Source organism: Marasmius oreades, chromosome 7, assembly GCF_018924745.1.
Source record: "Marasmius oreades isolate 03SP1 chromosome 7, whole genome shotgun sequence".
NCBI lineage: Eukaryota > Fungi > Basidiomycota > Agaricomycetes > Agaricales > Marasmiaceae > Marasmius > Marasmius oreades.
The window spans coordinates 2,349,851-2,363,778 of NC_057329.1; the positions used below are offsets into that span (position 1 = coordinate 2,349,851).

General features: G+C 48.0%; 5 protein-coding genes across 6 annotated transcripts; 2 read left to right on the forward strand and 3 right to left on the reverse strand.

The window, feature by feature from the left end:
• Positions 1-62: 62 nt before the first annotated feature.
• Positions 63-3,545, reverse strand: E1B28_011486 (uncharacterized protein). Of its 2 annotated transcripts, XM_043156523.1 has the most exons (10): positions 3,332-3,545; positions 2,764-3,278; positions 2,458-2,698; positions 1,974-2,407; positions 1,761-1,924; positions 980-1,702; positions 700-902; positions 588-645; positions 390-533; positions 63-281 (listed from the first exon to the last, which is right to left on the reverse strand). In XM_043156523.1, the coding sequence occupies exons 2-10, from the start codon at positions 2,864-2,866 to the stop codon at positions 159-161; spliced, it is 2,193 nt and encodes a 730-aa protein (XP_043006310.1). In that variant the 5' UTR covers positions 2,867-3,278; positions 3,332-3,545; the 3' UTR covers positions 63-158. The 2 variants fall into 2 exon arrangements, with proteins under 2 accessions (XP_043006310.1, XP_043006311.1); XM_043156524.1 differs by having other exon boundaries at positions 63-533.
• A 59-nt stretch (positions 3,546-3,604) lies between these two features.
• Positions 3,605-5,638, forward strand: E1B28_011487 (uncharacterized protein). The gene is made up of 8 exons (XM_043156525.1): positions 3,605-4,069; positions 4,132-4,253; positions 4,311-4,406; positions 4,458-4,510; positions 4,659-4,711; positions 4,858-5,110; positions 5,212-5,238; positions 5,308-5,638. The coding sequence occupies exons 1-8, from the start codon at positions 3,660-3,662 to the stop codon at positions 5,431-5,433; spliced, it is 1,140 nt and encodes a 379-aa protein (XP_043006312.1). The 5' UTR covers positions 3,605-3,659; the 3' UTR covers positions 5,434-5,638.
• A 182-nt stretch (positions 5,639-5,820) lies between these two features.
• Positions 5,821-8,056, reverse strand: E1B28_011488 (uncharacterized protein). The gene is made up of 4 exons (XM_043156526.1): positions 7,721-8,056; positions 7,636-7,669; positions 7,042-7,571; positions 5,821-6,978 (listed from the first exon to the last, which is right to left on the reverse strand). The coding sequence occupies exons 3-4, from the start codon at positions 7,141-7,143 to the stop codon at positions 6,112-6,114; spliced, it is 969 nt and encodes a 322-aa protein (XP_043006313.1). The 5' UTR covers positions 7,144-7,571; positions 7,636-7,669; positions 7,721-8,056; the 3' UTR covers positions 5,821-6,111.
• A 669-nt stretch (positions 8,057-8,725) lies between these two features.
• Positions 8,726-11,129, forward strand: E1B28_011489 (uncharacterized protein). Its single transcript, XM_043156527.1, has 5 exons — positions 8,726-8,841; positions 8,894-9,055; positions 9,280-9,472; positions 9,531-9,978; positions 10,031-11,129. Exons 1-5 carry the CDS (start codon positions 8,799-8,801, stop codon positions 10,676-10,678), a joined length of 1,494 nt encoding a protein of 497 aa, XP_043006314.1. The 5' UTR covers positions 8,726-8,798; the 3' UTR covers positions 10,679-11,129.
• On the reverse strand, positions 11,117-13,926 carry E1B28_011490 (uncharacterized protein). The gene is made up of 11 exons (XM_043156528.1): positions 13,849-13,926; positions 13,651-13,698; positions 13,444-13,589; positions 13,132-13,392; positions 12,946-13,060; positions 12,633-12,873; positions 12,410-12,555; positions 12,287-12,351; positions 12,140-12,223; positions 11,899-12,081; positions 11,117-11,837 (listed from the first exon to the last, which is right to left on the reverse strand). Exons 3-11 carry the CDS (start codon positions 13,577-13,579, stop codon positions 11,602-11,604), a joined length of 1,467 nt encoding a protein of 488 aa, XP_043006315.1. The 5' UTR covers positions 13,580-13,589; positions 13,651-13,698; positions 13,849-13,926; the 3' UTR covers positions 11,117-11,601.
• Positions 13,927-13,928: the final 2 nt, after the last annotated feature.

A 13,928-nucleotide genomic window follows, 5' to 3' on the forward strand; every position in this document is an offset into this window, starting at 1 on the left:
GCGGTGTAGATTCCAATCAATCTGTGGGGTAGATCTGTGCACCAAAAGAATTAAGCTTCGAGTGGGAAATAATTTGATCGCGTATGATTATTTATGTAAACACCGTCTTGCATATTACGTATATAATAAAGATAGTTACATACATCCTAAATAAATCGTTATCTGACACCCACAAGGACAGCTAAACTCCATGTGAAAAGTGGGAGTGTCAGATTATCATTCTGATCCGACAGCGCCTCCATGATTGACGAGCAACCAATCACGCCTGCATACCTTACCGTCTAGAAACCAAGATAGTTAGCCATCCAACATTTGAACAGGGTGCAAAGAAGCAAAGATAAGCAAGGGGAAATTGTCCAGATTGCCCTGGACTGCGAGATCGCACATACCGAGAATGCCTCCACCATACCAAACAAGCGCAGAATCCATGCGCATACGACAATTGACACGATGAACGCCAAGCTTCCTTCAAGAGACTTGGAAGACGTAGGGGACCACCGATGTATACCCATTCGTTTCCCTACAATTGACGCCTGTGCATCAGGTTAGCCAGGTGCTAACCAAGAGAGAGCAAGGTAGATCCCCACCAGTGAATCTCCAACGCCAAGCATAAGGATACCTGAAAACTCGACAAGAGAAGATCCGCTGCAGATGTGTCAATCTTCGTTCTTATGATCCATACAATACAGAAAAACATACCTCTCCAGCCATAAAGGTCCGGCACACCCAGTCAGGAGATAAAAATGACTTAGAATGGTCGTACCACTATCTTTTTGATCCAGAAACTCATTCATGAACAGATGAACAGATGCTCCGAATGGATAAATAGCAAAATAGCGAACGTATTCAGCAAACGTGAATAACGCGAACACGGCACTGAAACACAGATGGGTGAAGGCGGGCTGAAGTAAAAGAAGAACAGGGGGTCAAAGTCAAAGTTGTCGCTAACGAAACATTCCCAAAGGAGAAAGTTGCTCACATCAAATGCCACCCCTGGAACAAACATGACTACGGCTAACCCATGAAAGAACTTTCTCCTTGCGTTCAACCTCAACGTCGGCACGTGTTTATCTGCAGCATCCAACCAGTCGGTGGCGACTGTTGCCCCACTGGGAAGATTGGGGAATGTCAAACCAAGTGTAGGGGTGGTAGAAGTCGGACCGATTCCTCCGGCTGTGTTGGAGTTTTCGCTGCCAGAACTTGTCCCTTGGATGGTATTATCTACCGAGGGCGGTACTCCCGGAACAACGAGAGTTTCGCCTGTGGAATTTCGTGCTCTGAATCGTCTTGAGCGCGCTAGTTGCCGGTTCCATCCAGCAACGCTTAAAGAACCCAAGACTCCCCAATAGCCCAAGAGAACTGCTCTACTCCATTTTTTCCTGCCTTCCAATAACCAAAAGATGACCCAGATCCACGGATCACGGTTATCCAGACACCAACGGGTCCACAGCCCGATAACACCAACAATGATGATCAGAGCCCCGATGTAGAAACCGAGAGCGAGTATGCGTCGGTGACGAAGTTTTTGCTCTGGGTAGCGTAGGCGTCTGATCGGCCTTTGAGCAATTTGGCGAGAAAGAATGAGGAAGGGAGAGAGTATGAAACCTGTTAAAAAGGAGCCCGCAACCAAAGCGATCTGGAAAACCAAAAGGGGAGTAGGCAGACGAAAGGTCTTGACGAACGGTGTAGCTTGGGGCCAAATCTATCATTGTATTGTGCTCGTGAGTATCGAATATGAGGAAGATGGCCCGGGGACTCACTCTAGCTCTGGTGACATTGAGCAACTCCATGAATAGTGCCGTACCACCATAAGCAACCACCCCAAGCTCTCCCAAAGTAAAACTCCGATGAGCAAGGCGAACCGCAACGTAGAGCGTGAACTGGTAAAACAAGGAGCTTACGGCAACTTCAAGCCATGTCAAGTCTACGAAACGAGTGTAAAATATGATCGTCAGTTTAAAGAGAATGCTTACGTTGCCAGAAACCCCAGGATAGCAGCTGAAACGCCACCTTCAACGCGACTACAGAAAAGCTAACACCGATTGTGAAAGTGACATAAAAGAGGAGTCGACGTCCTTCACTCCTTGGCACGGATTTTCTCTCACCATCGATATTGGCTGAGGAAGAATATTGATGCTCTAGACACCAAGAGCAACATATATGAAGTAGCAAGATGCTAGAACACATGACTGCGAGATCGACGGCATTATAGCGCGAAAGAACAAGGGCTTCAAGAGGTGTATAGGAGCCTTTCGAATTGTTGAGCGAGAAAGGCGCCTCTATTCGCCAGTTCGGGGGAAGAGGGTTTGACGTGGGATCGCGCCTCGATAGGGATGAATACAGTAATGCGCATGAGACTAGGGGTCCTAAGAGGAGTCCGGTGCATATTCCGTCATCGGTCGATTCTCTACAGTCGAATGAGCTGATGTATGAGAGGTTGACATGTGACAGACGGACCTATAATTTTTCGGTACTGACATCCACACAAACCCAAAATATGGTTTATTGATTGAGGGAGGCCCATTGCGTCGTTCTGAAGGCCGTGGGGATAGCGATCGCCGTGTCAAGCCAATAGTCCCTGAGTTTGCCACAGACAGGGTCACTTCAGAACCGGGAAGGGCCATTAACGAAGAAGAGATTAAGGAGTTATGCATCCAAAGCATATACAGTACAACGATTCCAATGAGGCACTGAAGTTCTGGACATGGGAAAGACCGCAGATTTAGACCTCTTTACGGGACTTAGTCAATCCTGGTGACTCACCTGTGAGAATCCACAAATTATAATTGCGGGATGAGAAATGAGATGATTGGAAGTCGGTTTCCTCCCAGATTGTCGACGTGGCGTATACCAAAGTTCCAAGCATGATAATAGATTCACCCGCCCGCCTAGAATCAAGAGAAAATGTCCAGGTATAAGATGAAAATGGTATACGAATGTTTAGTTCGAATCTAGCAGGTAAAACGTGCCGCCAAGTTAGAAGAGACTCGTGGCGAATAAGTAGTGGGATTCCGAATCGCGTTTTGAAGGAAAAAGAGGATGGTAGCACGGCCGGCGATTCGGACTTTGAACGGGTGAACGGGGCTGCACGATTTGTGGAGGATTCTCCTGAAGAAGTAGGATAAATAGGACTGAGCCCTCTTCTTCTTCGGGGTTTTGGAGTTTTGTTACGATTTACTGAACCGTTCCTTCGAGAGGATGATATGGAATATTTACGACCGCGTGGTACGGGTAACGAATCATCGGAATCTTCATCATAGCTGTCATCGGTTTGTGAGCTATGAAGCAAAAGGGTCAATACAAACTGCAAGAGAAGCCAATAGAAGCGCACCCCGATGATCCTGCCTGGTAACTAGTACTCCAGTCTAGGGTTGGTGCTAATGTTGAGCTCACTGAGCGACGACGTGCGGCATTTTTCTTGCGAAGTTCACCTCGCCTTGCAGTAGGTATCGAGGGTGGCGAGGGAGATGACCGTGAGCGAGGCAGCTTGGAGACTGAAAGGGCGTGCTAGCCGACAGTACACAGCAGGTAAAGAGTGAAATCTGAGTCACGTGGAACACTGTGGGAACGCTGCTGAACCTTTTGAAATTACACGTGGAGACAACTATTCTCCATCTGATTTGTTAGCGGCGCGCCATCATCCTGTTACGCGTTTAAAAATGGCGAGCAAGGAAGCATCGGTATTTCTTGAAGATCTGGAACCACCGGGACTCTCTTCTGCAGAGTGCCAAGTCCCAGTCGCGTCGCAAGAATCCACCGTTTCTCATGCGACAGTGGTAGAGTCAGACCATGGCGACGCGTCAACCACGACATCCACAACCGCGAAAAAACGACAAGTAACCCTTACAGACATGTTTGGGAGTCGGGGAAGCAACAAACGTATCAAACTCTCCCCGCAGGCAACGTCAATAACGAAGGCTATTGAGGGGGGAACTGTGTCTTCGTCGAGGGTGGATGGTCCACCGAAGTTAAATTCGATCCCGTTTTCTCTCAAAGGTTTCCAAGACTCGCTTAATGAAGAAGACCGAAAGCTATTGAATCTTGAATGCCAAATTCTGGGAAAGAGCTGGTCAGTGCTTCAATTCCAACACGTCTTGCAATCTCCGCGGGCCTTAAACTACCGGCTCCCAGGCTCAAGTTACTTCAAGACGAGATTAAGAAGCCCTATTTCATATCCTTGAAGCGTTTCCTTTGGGGAAAAGGTGTCAAAGGATTGGACGACTCTGCTGCTTCACTCAACGTGTTCCCGTCTCGTAAGGCTTCTGGCTTCATTCACTCGGCCTTCATTCAACGGAGTTTGGTTTCCATAGCCCGCAACATCTATACTTGGTCTAACACGCCTCTTGGGAAAGTTCGGGTAGTCTTGATTGGACAGGACCCGTACCATGGTCCAGGGCAAGCTCATGGTACGTACCGTCCTACTTGATCAATTTGGCAATGAACTTGGGCAATTTTAGGACTTTGTTTCTCTGTTCCTATGGGTGTTCGAGTACCGCCTTCCTTGAGAAATGTTAGTTCTCGCATCTGATTGAATTCCATCTTTATACGCTTTAAGTTATTGGCTGTTTGACTGCTGGTGTTCACCTTCGCAGCTGATTAGCTGAAATACATCGCGTTGACATGATTAGAGACTTGGCTGACACACATTGTCATTGCAGATATACGCGGAATTAAAGGCGGAGTACTCCGAATTCGAGCCTCCAAAACACGGGTGAGCTGTTCATTCGCAAATTTGTCGTATTATCCCTATCCATCAGTGATAAATGCTCCTCCCAAACTCCTTTTCTTACGTCGACCACGCCCAGGTTTGCCACTGGCGTGATAATGTATTTTTGGAATCTAACATATCGACTCCAGGAACCTTTCTTCCTGGGCCGCAAACGGTGTGCTGATGTTAAACGCTTGTCTGACTGTCGACGAAGGCAAGGCTGGTTCACACGCGAATAAAGGTTGGGAGACGTTTACCTCTAAGGTGGTCCAAATTGTCGACAAGTACGGCGGTGCCAATCTTCCTGGTCCAGGGGGATCAGCCAGTACTGGAGTAGGGAGAGGTGTAGTATTCTTGGCTTGGGGTGCGTATGCTGAGAAACGGGTCGCAGGGCTTGACAAGGTCAGCATCCGCACCTTTCTTTTGACAGGTTCGACTCCAAACTGATGATTCCACGTTACACTTGTTTTTCAACGCGCCGCCCTTCTCGTGTCTGTCAACAGACGAAGCATCTCGTGTTGAAGAGCGCGGTGAGCACATAGCTACCGTCAGCAATCTATTTCCTTAACTGACGGCATCCATTGCTTCCAATTCAACAGCATCCTTCGCCTCTGTCCGCGCATAGGGGGTTCCTGGGAAATGGACACTTCAGAAAGGCAAACGAATGGCTGGAATCAAAATATGGTCCAGACGGAAAGGTGGATTGGTGCCACTTTGACAGTTAAGCTCAGAGTCATGGGACGGTTTGGATGAAGTTTGGACGGTGTAGATGTAGTGGGGACGATCTTCATGGGTTTTCTTGGATCGCTGTTACCTTCGACTTGCGACGGTAATTGCTGTACATTGTATATCGTAGATCAGGACCTCTTGGTGCTATCCCAGTAAGTAAATAATAATGTATAAGTGGAATCACCGTTCGCCGGCCTGCGGCACTCCTTTCCACCGGTCCTCGCTTCGGTCTTACAGTACACTCCGGCGCTGAAACGGGTAAATGTCAGAGTCATGACGAAATGTTGACCGGTCCGGATTATTCTAGATCGTCAGAGATCGTTGCCTTTCTGAAAAAGGAAAACGAACTAAACCTCACTGGATTCACAATCAAAAGGTGTCCAGAGCAAGCAAAAAGGTTTGGATACGCTGGAGAATAGGTGATGTACTACGTAAGGTATATTATCTCGTATAATGGTTGTATAGAGGTGTTGTACATCTCAGACGACGTCGGAGGAGGTCATACCATGTAAATCGCGTGAAGACAATTGATTGGGTATTTGAGAAGTGTCGGCCATGAAGTTGTAAGACTAGGATATCGGAAGTTCATCAACAGCAGTCCAAGGAAGAAACGAAACAAGTGTACAATAATTTAAAGGATGGCGTAAAAGTCAGTACGGAGTCGTACAGGACTTTCATGTCATGGAATTGCCTCTCCCATCGGTATCAAGATCCTGGGCAGACGAATGAGCACCATGGCTCTCTTGCAGGCGAGGGGGGGAGGGAAGCCGAATGCCTTGATGGGCTTGATGAGGCATAGTTGGAGTGGATAGGTGGGGGAAGACCTGGTTAATGGTATAGGGTTGCTGGGCCTCCGTCACGGACCGTCGATTTGGGTCTGGTGTGGATGGTAGTGTCGGGGAATGGACGCCAGAGCCGATCGCAAAAGAGGTGTGGTGTTCTTGTGGATGATAGGGTGCGGTGTATGAAAAGTGAGTTCGTGAAGAAACGTCGCCCCTGATGCTGTAATTGGGAGTGTTGTAGCTGCTCGCAAGAGACCTTTCAGTTGGAGGAGAGTAGTTTGGGTTCGAATTGATATACACGGGGCTTGCCCGAGATGTGGATTGTAAGGGTGACGGTGCTAAGCCGTTTGAAAATGGATGGAACGGATGAGATTTCGAGGACATGCCAGGGGGAGGTGGAGGAAGCGGGTACGATGACGAAGCAGACGAGCTGGGAAGTTCGGAATCACTCATGGTGATAGTTTGATCCCAGACGCTATCATCAACTTGTGAGGCCTCGACAGATCCGACTGCTCGATTCAAGCTATTGGGAGGCGAGTGAGAACTTATACGGGTCGACGGAGGGGAGGCTGAGGAGTCGCGGGAATGAAGAGATAGAGGAAGAACATGGTGGGTCATTGCCGACGGCTCTGTATGTTTTGGCTTGTCCTTTCCAGTTGGACCTTTGCCCAGTGGCGGTCGGTTGGCAACAGGAAGGTTTAAAGCCTGTCGCAGACAGTCGTTCTCTTCTTCCAGCTCGGAGACTCTCTGTTCTAGGGCCTGATGATCATGGAGGTGATGAAAATGAAAATGAGAATAAATTTCATATAGGGAATTACAGACCTGTAGATGAGCAGCGCGCCTTGCGCGAAAAGCACGTTGGACATCCCTGGCACGGTTTGGGGGAAGATTATCATTTCGCTTGCGACCGCGCTTCGAGGACATTGGGAGGTTAGGGGAGGATACCGGCAGGCGGAGAGGCTATGATTATTTGGGGAGGAACATATAAATAAATGGAGCAACTCGATGATCGGACAACCGAATCCGGTCAAACAGCTCTATTTTAGGTAATATGATCGACCCGTTTCCCACGCCCACGGCCCAACCGCCCAGGCCCCAGTAATAATGGGATTACCCGACCCCCCAGCGACGATGACAGCTGCTTCGCCTCCTGGAACTGGGGACCTGAAAAAGTGTAACCATAGCCATCTTGGAAGATTCCATTCCGTACGAGTCGACGTTCCAACGCATAACAACAACGATCCGTGTCTTTTCTGACCGACAACTCCTCTGATGCGACATGTCCGGTTGCCAATAAGGTTGGTGTTTCGGGTTCAGCTGAGCCGTGCACTACTGCAGTCCGTCGAGAATGTCTGGTAGCGTAGAGTCTATAAAATAAGGGAGTTGGCCGGAAAAAATCTAGCCTATTGAACTTGCCGGAAGAAGATCTTCAGAAACCCCTACTCGCAATCTGTGAAGCTAATCTGCTAAATCTGCTTCCATTTGCCGTTTACACACGTACCTGGAATCACTGAGAATGTCCTGCTACAGCTTAGATAGAGTTGGGAAGCTTCGTTTCAGAATACGGCGCCCGCTAGCCTTCCGGGAATTGAACCAGTTTAGCATCCAGACTGATGCAAGTACAGTAGGAGGGAATTTAGGGAAGACAAATCCATTTCCTTGGAAACGAAGGTACGTAGACGAGATTTACGCCATTGAAGAGGACCTGGAACAGGGGCAGAGTATGCATCGGGCGGCCAATGTTGGCCAGCTCGCTACGAGCTTAACGAACCAGCCCCTTTCTCGCACAACATGAAAGGATTGCGCGTCCTCGCTCGTTACGAGAGTGGTCGGCCCGTTGCCTCAAGTTTTCTCGAAACTAGGTGTGAAAAATGGTTGGAAATCATGAATTCGAATGACCATTCTGGTAGGATTTTTATCACAGTCAAAAAGTAAGGTAGTGGTGACTGATGTTGGACGCAACTCGACCGAGGTAAAAAGGGTGGCCGCAGAATTTCCCACTGAATTTACGCTCGAAAACATGAACGATAGTGACATTGTGAAAGCCCAGGTGCTTGCGCACAATCCAATTCGGAAGACTCGTATAGAACTATTAGTCAAGAGCGTTCCGAATCGATGGTTGTGCATGTAGTTCGCCCCGCGTACAACGTGTCCACCAACCTGGGCAACAGAACAAGAAGTTTTGTGAAGATGCTGCCTGTGAGTGTTGAAACTTGAACACCGAGCGTGCAGGATGTAAATATTATCAGCACACATCTGCCGAACTCGTTCGAAATTCGAAAACGAGACCACTGGCAAGGATCCACTAGATTAGACGACCGGATAGCAGATATTTTCGACGGACCAAATCCGATGGAAACAAGGTAACGGAAGGCTTTCAGTTATAAGCTACCAAGTAGCTGCTTACTGGCCCTCCGTTCCACCGACTCACAGATGCGGAAGAGATCACGATGTGTAAGCAGGTACAAAGCGGACTTTAAACCTAGTCACGGGGTGACGAAGTGACTCGCATCCCGCATTTTCTTCTACCCAAGCTCTATCTTCTTGCTCTATCAGCTCTAATATTTTCTTGAAACTCCATGTGGAGACCTGCAACTCGTCAAATCACAGGGACAAACGATGGTCTGTGAACCCTTATCTCCCCCTTTTTACAAGTTTTGATCTCTTTTTGTAGTACCCTTAGGTCAAAGGCGCCGATTTGGACCAGCACCGGCAGAAGATGCTGCTCCTCCACAGCTCGCACAATTATCACCATCCGCGTATCCTCGTCAACATGATATTGAAACTCCTGGAAAGCGTGGCCGAGAAGAGTCTCCAGCAAACGGAGACCCTAAGAGTAAGCATCTTAATGCATACATACAAAACGAATTTCCTCTCTTTTTTCTTATTTCTTTTTAACGGCTCTATTTCTTCTGATTATCGAAGCAGCACTTGTTTTTTGAGAGTGTGATTTGCAGCCGATTTGGGCATCCAAAATTCTGACTTGGCCGATCTTACTCACCCTACTGATCATCCTTTTACTAACCCTGACCTATCTGTCTATTTTCACTCATCTTATAGTTGATTCTAATGCTCCCCGCAAACGACGTAGTCGTTGGGGTGATGTAAAGACGGAAATTCCTGGTCTGCCAACCGCCATTTCTGCCGCCGGTGTATCCCAAGCCCAACTTGACAACTATGCCATCCATCTGCGACTAGAAGAGATTAACAGGAAACTTAGATTGAATGATTACGTGCCACCCGAGCGAGAAAGGTACTTTGTGCATCGTCTTTCTTTTCCTTCGAGTTTCACTTATTGTCTCTTGGTGCAGATCCCCTTCCCCGCCCCCCACCTACGATGCACACGGTAGAAGGACTAATACTCGTGAGGTTCGTTACAAAAAAAAGCTCGAGGACGAGCGTATTAAGCTTGTCGACCGTGCCATGAAAAACGACCCCAACTTCCGTCCCCCAGTTGAATACCATCAACAAAAACGCTCTCAGCGTCCTTCAGACAAAGTCTACATCCCCGTTAAGGAGTTTCCTGAAATCAATTTCTTCGGTCTTCTTGTTGGCCCTCGCGGGAACAGTTTGAAGAAGATGGAACGGGAAAGCGGTGCGAAGATCAGCATTCGAGGAAAGGGTAGTGTCAAGGAAGGGAAAGCGAGGCCTGACCAGTACGCAGATGATGCTGAGGAGGACCTGCATTGCCTTGTTATCGCTGATTCTCAGGAGAAGGTGGTTGCTTGCGTGAAGATGATCAACAGAGTCATTGAGACTGTGAGTATACCCGACATGACCTATCCTTTTCAACAGACTAACTTTACTCAAGGCGGCTTCCACTCCAGAGGGCCAAAACGATCATAAACGTAATCAACTCCGAGAACTCGCAGCGTTGAATGGAACCCTTCGCGATGACGAAAACCAGATATGCCAGAATTGCGGTGGCGTCGGTCACCGCAAATATGATTGCCCAGAACAGCGCAATTTCACTGCGAACATTATCTGTCGTGTATGTGGTAGCGCTGGACATATGGCTCGTGACTGTACTGTCAATAAAGATCCTAACGCGGTAGTTACACCTCCACCTCCGGGACAAATGGGAGGTCCTGCGAACGGTGGGCGTACGTTCGATTCGGACTATGCGAGTCTGCTGGCAGAACTGGGAGAGTCTGGAGGTTCTGCAGGAGATTTGTCCAAGCCATCTTGGGCCGCCGGCCCCAACGCTGGGCACGATATCACTGGGGGTGGGATCAATGTTCCTCCATGGCGTCGGCCAGAGAATTGGCAGACGAATGTACCACAACAGCAGCAGGGTTACCGACCTCCCACGCAGGGTGCTCAGGGTGGCTACGGTGGCTATGGTGGTCAGAGTTGGGGCGGATACCCACAGGCACAACAGGGCGGTTATGGGCAGCCTGATTATTCTAGCTATGCCTCCTATTATCAAGGCCAATATCAACAACCAGCGGCCGCTTGATCATGATTCACCCCCTTCAGCTCGAGAGGAACCTGATCTAGCCTTTAACCTGACCCTACCTGATCAGCTCACCATCGTGTCTAACTCATTCGTAGCTCGCAACAACAGCCATTATCGAAAACTCATGTAACGACTTCTCACTTCTTTCTCACTAGCTTTCTTTCCTTCCCCGACCCTCTTCACTTCTCCCTCATCTAAAGTTTTTCAGCTGTTCGAATAGGTCTCAGTCCGAGAACTTCTCGAAGGGCGCTGATCGAGGAACATGTAGGCGCTCTCCTAACGCTAACTTTATTGCTGAAAGCTGTGGTCCTAACAACTTACTCCTTTTTCACCCTGTAACCGAATATATGATCGATGGTGACTGAAGCTTCGTTCGTTTCTATATCAATAAGCTCCATTCTGTACACCAGCAAGTACGAGCAATCATTAATCACTAGTCCTAGTCGACCCACTAGTTCACTGAGTATTTGCACCGAGTGATGAGCTGAACCCAGGCTGCCATCTTGAACGCTACTTAAGCTCACGACCGGAAGATCTAACTACGTAGAGGATACTCTGAAGATCCCGCTCAGTCCGGGAACAGCGCGTCTCCGTTCAAGCATTGCACTAGCATTGAAGCTTAGAGCTTATCAAGAACTCAAATTCAACTCCGAGTAACCTATTGGGGTCAACAATCTCCTTGTTTTTTGTGTGGAGCATTGTCACAGAGGTGAGCAGACGCCTAGCTGTCCCCGCTACCAGCAGCTGGGCCGACCGAAGTCGGTGCTTGTACGTTGCAAGGGATTGAAACCTTGCTAGAGTTTAGAACCACCTGGGGAAACGCCGTTGAGGCTCGGGTAAGCATCTCTGCGTCAGCTGAGGCCAGGGGTCAACGACATCATACAGATACCCAACCCTTGTAACAAGCGATACAGCCCAACGGGTCAAGATACGAGCGTTTTCCGATTCTTCTTCTTTCGCTTCTTTTTCCGCGGACCATCGCCAGTCTGAGCATCAGCAGCCAACTGGTCTGATTTATCTTCCAATCTCCTTTTACTTTTACGAGCGTCATTACGGAGGACGGGTTCGTCCGAAACTTCATTCCGGATAAAGCATGATACGAAGAAACCATTGGTTTTGTCATCTCCGGGCATACACCGCACTAAGGATTGGGCAAGGCCTAATTCAGCTATGAGTCAAACACTTCATAAGAACTGTGAAAAGAAAGACAGATGCTTTACGTGGGTCATCTATCTCCTGTGGGAGACCGCGCCGCGGCCATTGGGGTAGAACTTCACTGGCAGTCGCAAGCTTGAAATTCCCATGTTTTGCTTCATCGGACTTGAGAGCTTCGGCTACAACATGCTCGTTCTCGATCGCGTGAACACTGCAAGTTGAATAGACAATTTTCTTCACGTTCGGAACTGAGACAGGTGTTGGTTCCTTCGGGTGGCAATTTTTTTTTACAGGATTCGCACTCACATTTCATCCCGTGTTTGATCATCAACAGCTGGAAGGAAGCCAGTTTATGGAGGCGTTCCCCTTGGTCGGATTCGGACTCTTGTTCTGGAATGTGACATTGGATTCTCGGAGGTATTGAAGAGCAAATAATTAGACAGGGTGTCCTACCTTGTTCAAGCAGATAGTCCAGTCGGTTCACAATTCCTGAGCCACTGCAAGAAGGATCGAGAAGACTGCGGAGGAGTACAAGAAGTTTCTAGGTTTGTGAACCGACTTGGAGGGAAGACGTACATGTGGGTGACCATGCTCAAATCCCGGTCAAGAGGATCTGTGGTAAGGAAATCGGCATTCACCAACTTGACGTTTTTACACTTTGCTTTTGATAGCATCATCTCCAAGGTGTTGAACCGCCTTTTATCCTTTTCGAAAGCAAACAGCTGGAAAAAAACGCAATCACCCATAAAAAGGTCGCCGGCTGAGAAACAAACTCTGAGGAATGGAAGACAGAACTCACCTTGCCCTTGTTCTGCATTAAAGCACTCAAATGGGAAGTTTTATTTCCGGGCGCAGCTGTAGCGTCTATGACCGCGGTGTCCTTAGTTGCTGGAGGGTTGAGAACAGTAGCCGGGAAGCATGAAGCTTTATCTTGGAGAATTATCTTGCCCGCCTTGTAGAACGCGTCATCTTGGAAGGATATCTGGGGATGGAATAGTAAGAGGTCCGAAATATGCTCGTCTTTGGAAAACCCCTTGTTACTGGAAGTACGGGTTGTTTATCAATATTCACCGTCATTAACGCAAAGAAAAGACAGAGAAGAGCCAACTGACTTGGATTTTTCGTCGAAGGGACTAGACAGTTTGAAACCCTGAGAAACAAAGTACTCTACCGCAATCTCTGTCGAACATATAAGAGTATTGACCCGGGCATAACGTGGTATTTGAGCTGCATAATAAACCAGGGATTCTGTCAGTAGAGGTGGTAATGCGATAAAATCTCGTCGTCGGCCCACACACATGCTCTAGTGTCCCCAAAAAGTGCCAGCTCTGCATCCGATGCGACCCCACGTTTGATTTTGAGCTTCTGAAGCTCGGCCTTCAGCCTTGTCTTATGCCGTAGGACTGCTTGTTTTATGGGTCCGTCACCCGCTTGTATACCGCCGTTTGATAGAAGCAGGTCGTGAACGAGAACAAGTGTAAGATTCGCAGAAGTTAACTTCTTTCGTTCTTCTTTCAAGAGTTGCGCTTCATGAATGACATCGTTCAAAGGGGCCTTGTCTTATGAGGATAAGTCGGAATCAGAAACGTCGGGTGAGGGTTTTTACTCACATTTCAGTGTCTCGATGACGAGAGCAGACGTTCTCTTTCTGTCTTTCTCAGGAAGTGTAGCTATCAGACCCTTAATAGAGCCTTGTTTTGCATCCAGACGGTCCAAGACTTGTGCAGCGGAAAAGTAAAAATTCATGAAAGATGTGCTACATACAAACAAGTAAATCAGGGATTGACGAGGGCCAAGAACTGAAGAGTGGTAACTACAAGGTATCATGAAAGTATCAGTGTCGACCCAAACCGATTGAGGTATACCTAAACGAAGTGAATAAGTCAGAATGGAGTCGAACGTTGTTATTGAAAAAATGAGAAGCTTCAGATCGAATATTGTCTTCACGAATCAGACAATGTAGATAAGTATGTAAAATAACATCATGAAGGAGAGAAACGAAAGGGAACACTCACCGTCGGAGTAAATCCAGTTTGGCCCTTGAGTGGTCGAGATTCGAGACGGAACGAAAGATAAAATTTGTTGGACGAAAGTT

Coding starts and splice junctions, on each gene's coding strand:
- E1B28_011490 (XM_043156528.1), bottom strand. CDS start 13,579: ATGAATTTTTACTTTTCCGCTGCACAAGTCTTGGACCGTCTGGATGCA. Junction 12,224..12,286: donor GGACTATCTGCTTGAACAAG/GTAGGACACCCT, acceptor GTCACATTCCAG/AACAAGAGTCCGAATCCGAC. Junction 11,838..11,898: donor ACAGGAGATAGATGACCCAC/GTAAAGCATCTG, acceptor TAGCTGAATTAG/GCCTTGCCCAATCCTTAGTG.
- E1B28_011486 (XM_043156523.1), bottom strand. CDS start 2,866: ATGCTTGGAACTTTGGTATACGCCACGTCGACAATCTGGGAGGAAACC. Junction 1,703..1,760: donor TCAATGTCACCAGAGCTAGA/GTGAGTCCCCGG, acceptor ATACAATGATAG/ATTTGGCCCCAAGCTACACC. Junction 534..587: donor TTGGCGTTGGAGATTCACTG/GTGGGGATCTAC, acceptor CCTGATGCACAG/GCGTCAATTGTAGGGAAACG.
- E1B28_011488 (XM_043156526.1), bottom strand. CDS start 7,143: ATGTCCTCGAAGCGCGGTCGCAAGCGAAATGATAATCTTCCCCCAAAC. Junction 6,979..7,041: donor GGCGCGCTGCTCATCTACAG/GTCTGTAATTCC, acceptor CATGATCATCAG/GCCCTAGAACAGAGAGTCTC.
- E1B28_011489 (XM_043156527.1), top strand. CDS start 8,799: ATGTGGAGACCTGCAACTCGTCAAATCACAGGGACAAACGATG. Junction 9,473..9,530: donor GTGCCACCCGAGCGAGAAAG/GTACTTTGTGCA, acceptor CTCTTGGTGCAG/ATCCCCTTCCCCGCCCCCCA. Junction 9,979..10,030: donor TCAACAGAGTCATTGAGACT/GTGAGTATACCC, acceptor ACTTTACTCAAG/GCGGCTTCCACTCCAGAGGG.
- E1B28_011487 (XM_043156525.1), top strand. CDS start 3,660: ATGGCGAGCAAGGAAGCATCGGTATTTCTTGAAGATCTGGAACCACCG. Junction 4,254..4,310: donor ACTCAACGTGTTCCCGTCTC/GTAAGGCTTCTG, acceptor TGGTTTCCATAG/CCCGCAACATCTATACTTGG. Junction 4,511..4,658: donor TACCGCCTTCCTTGAGAAAT/GTTAGTTCTCGC, acceptor TTGTCATTGCAG/ATATACGCGGAATTAAAGGC.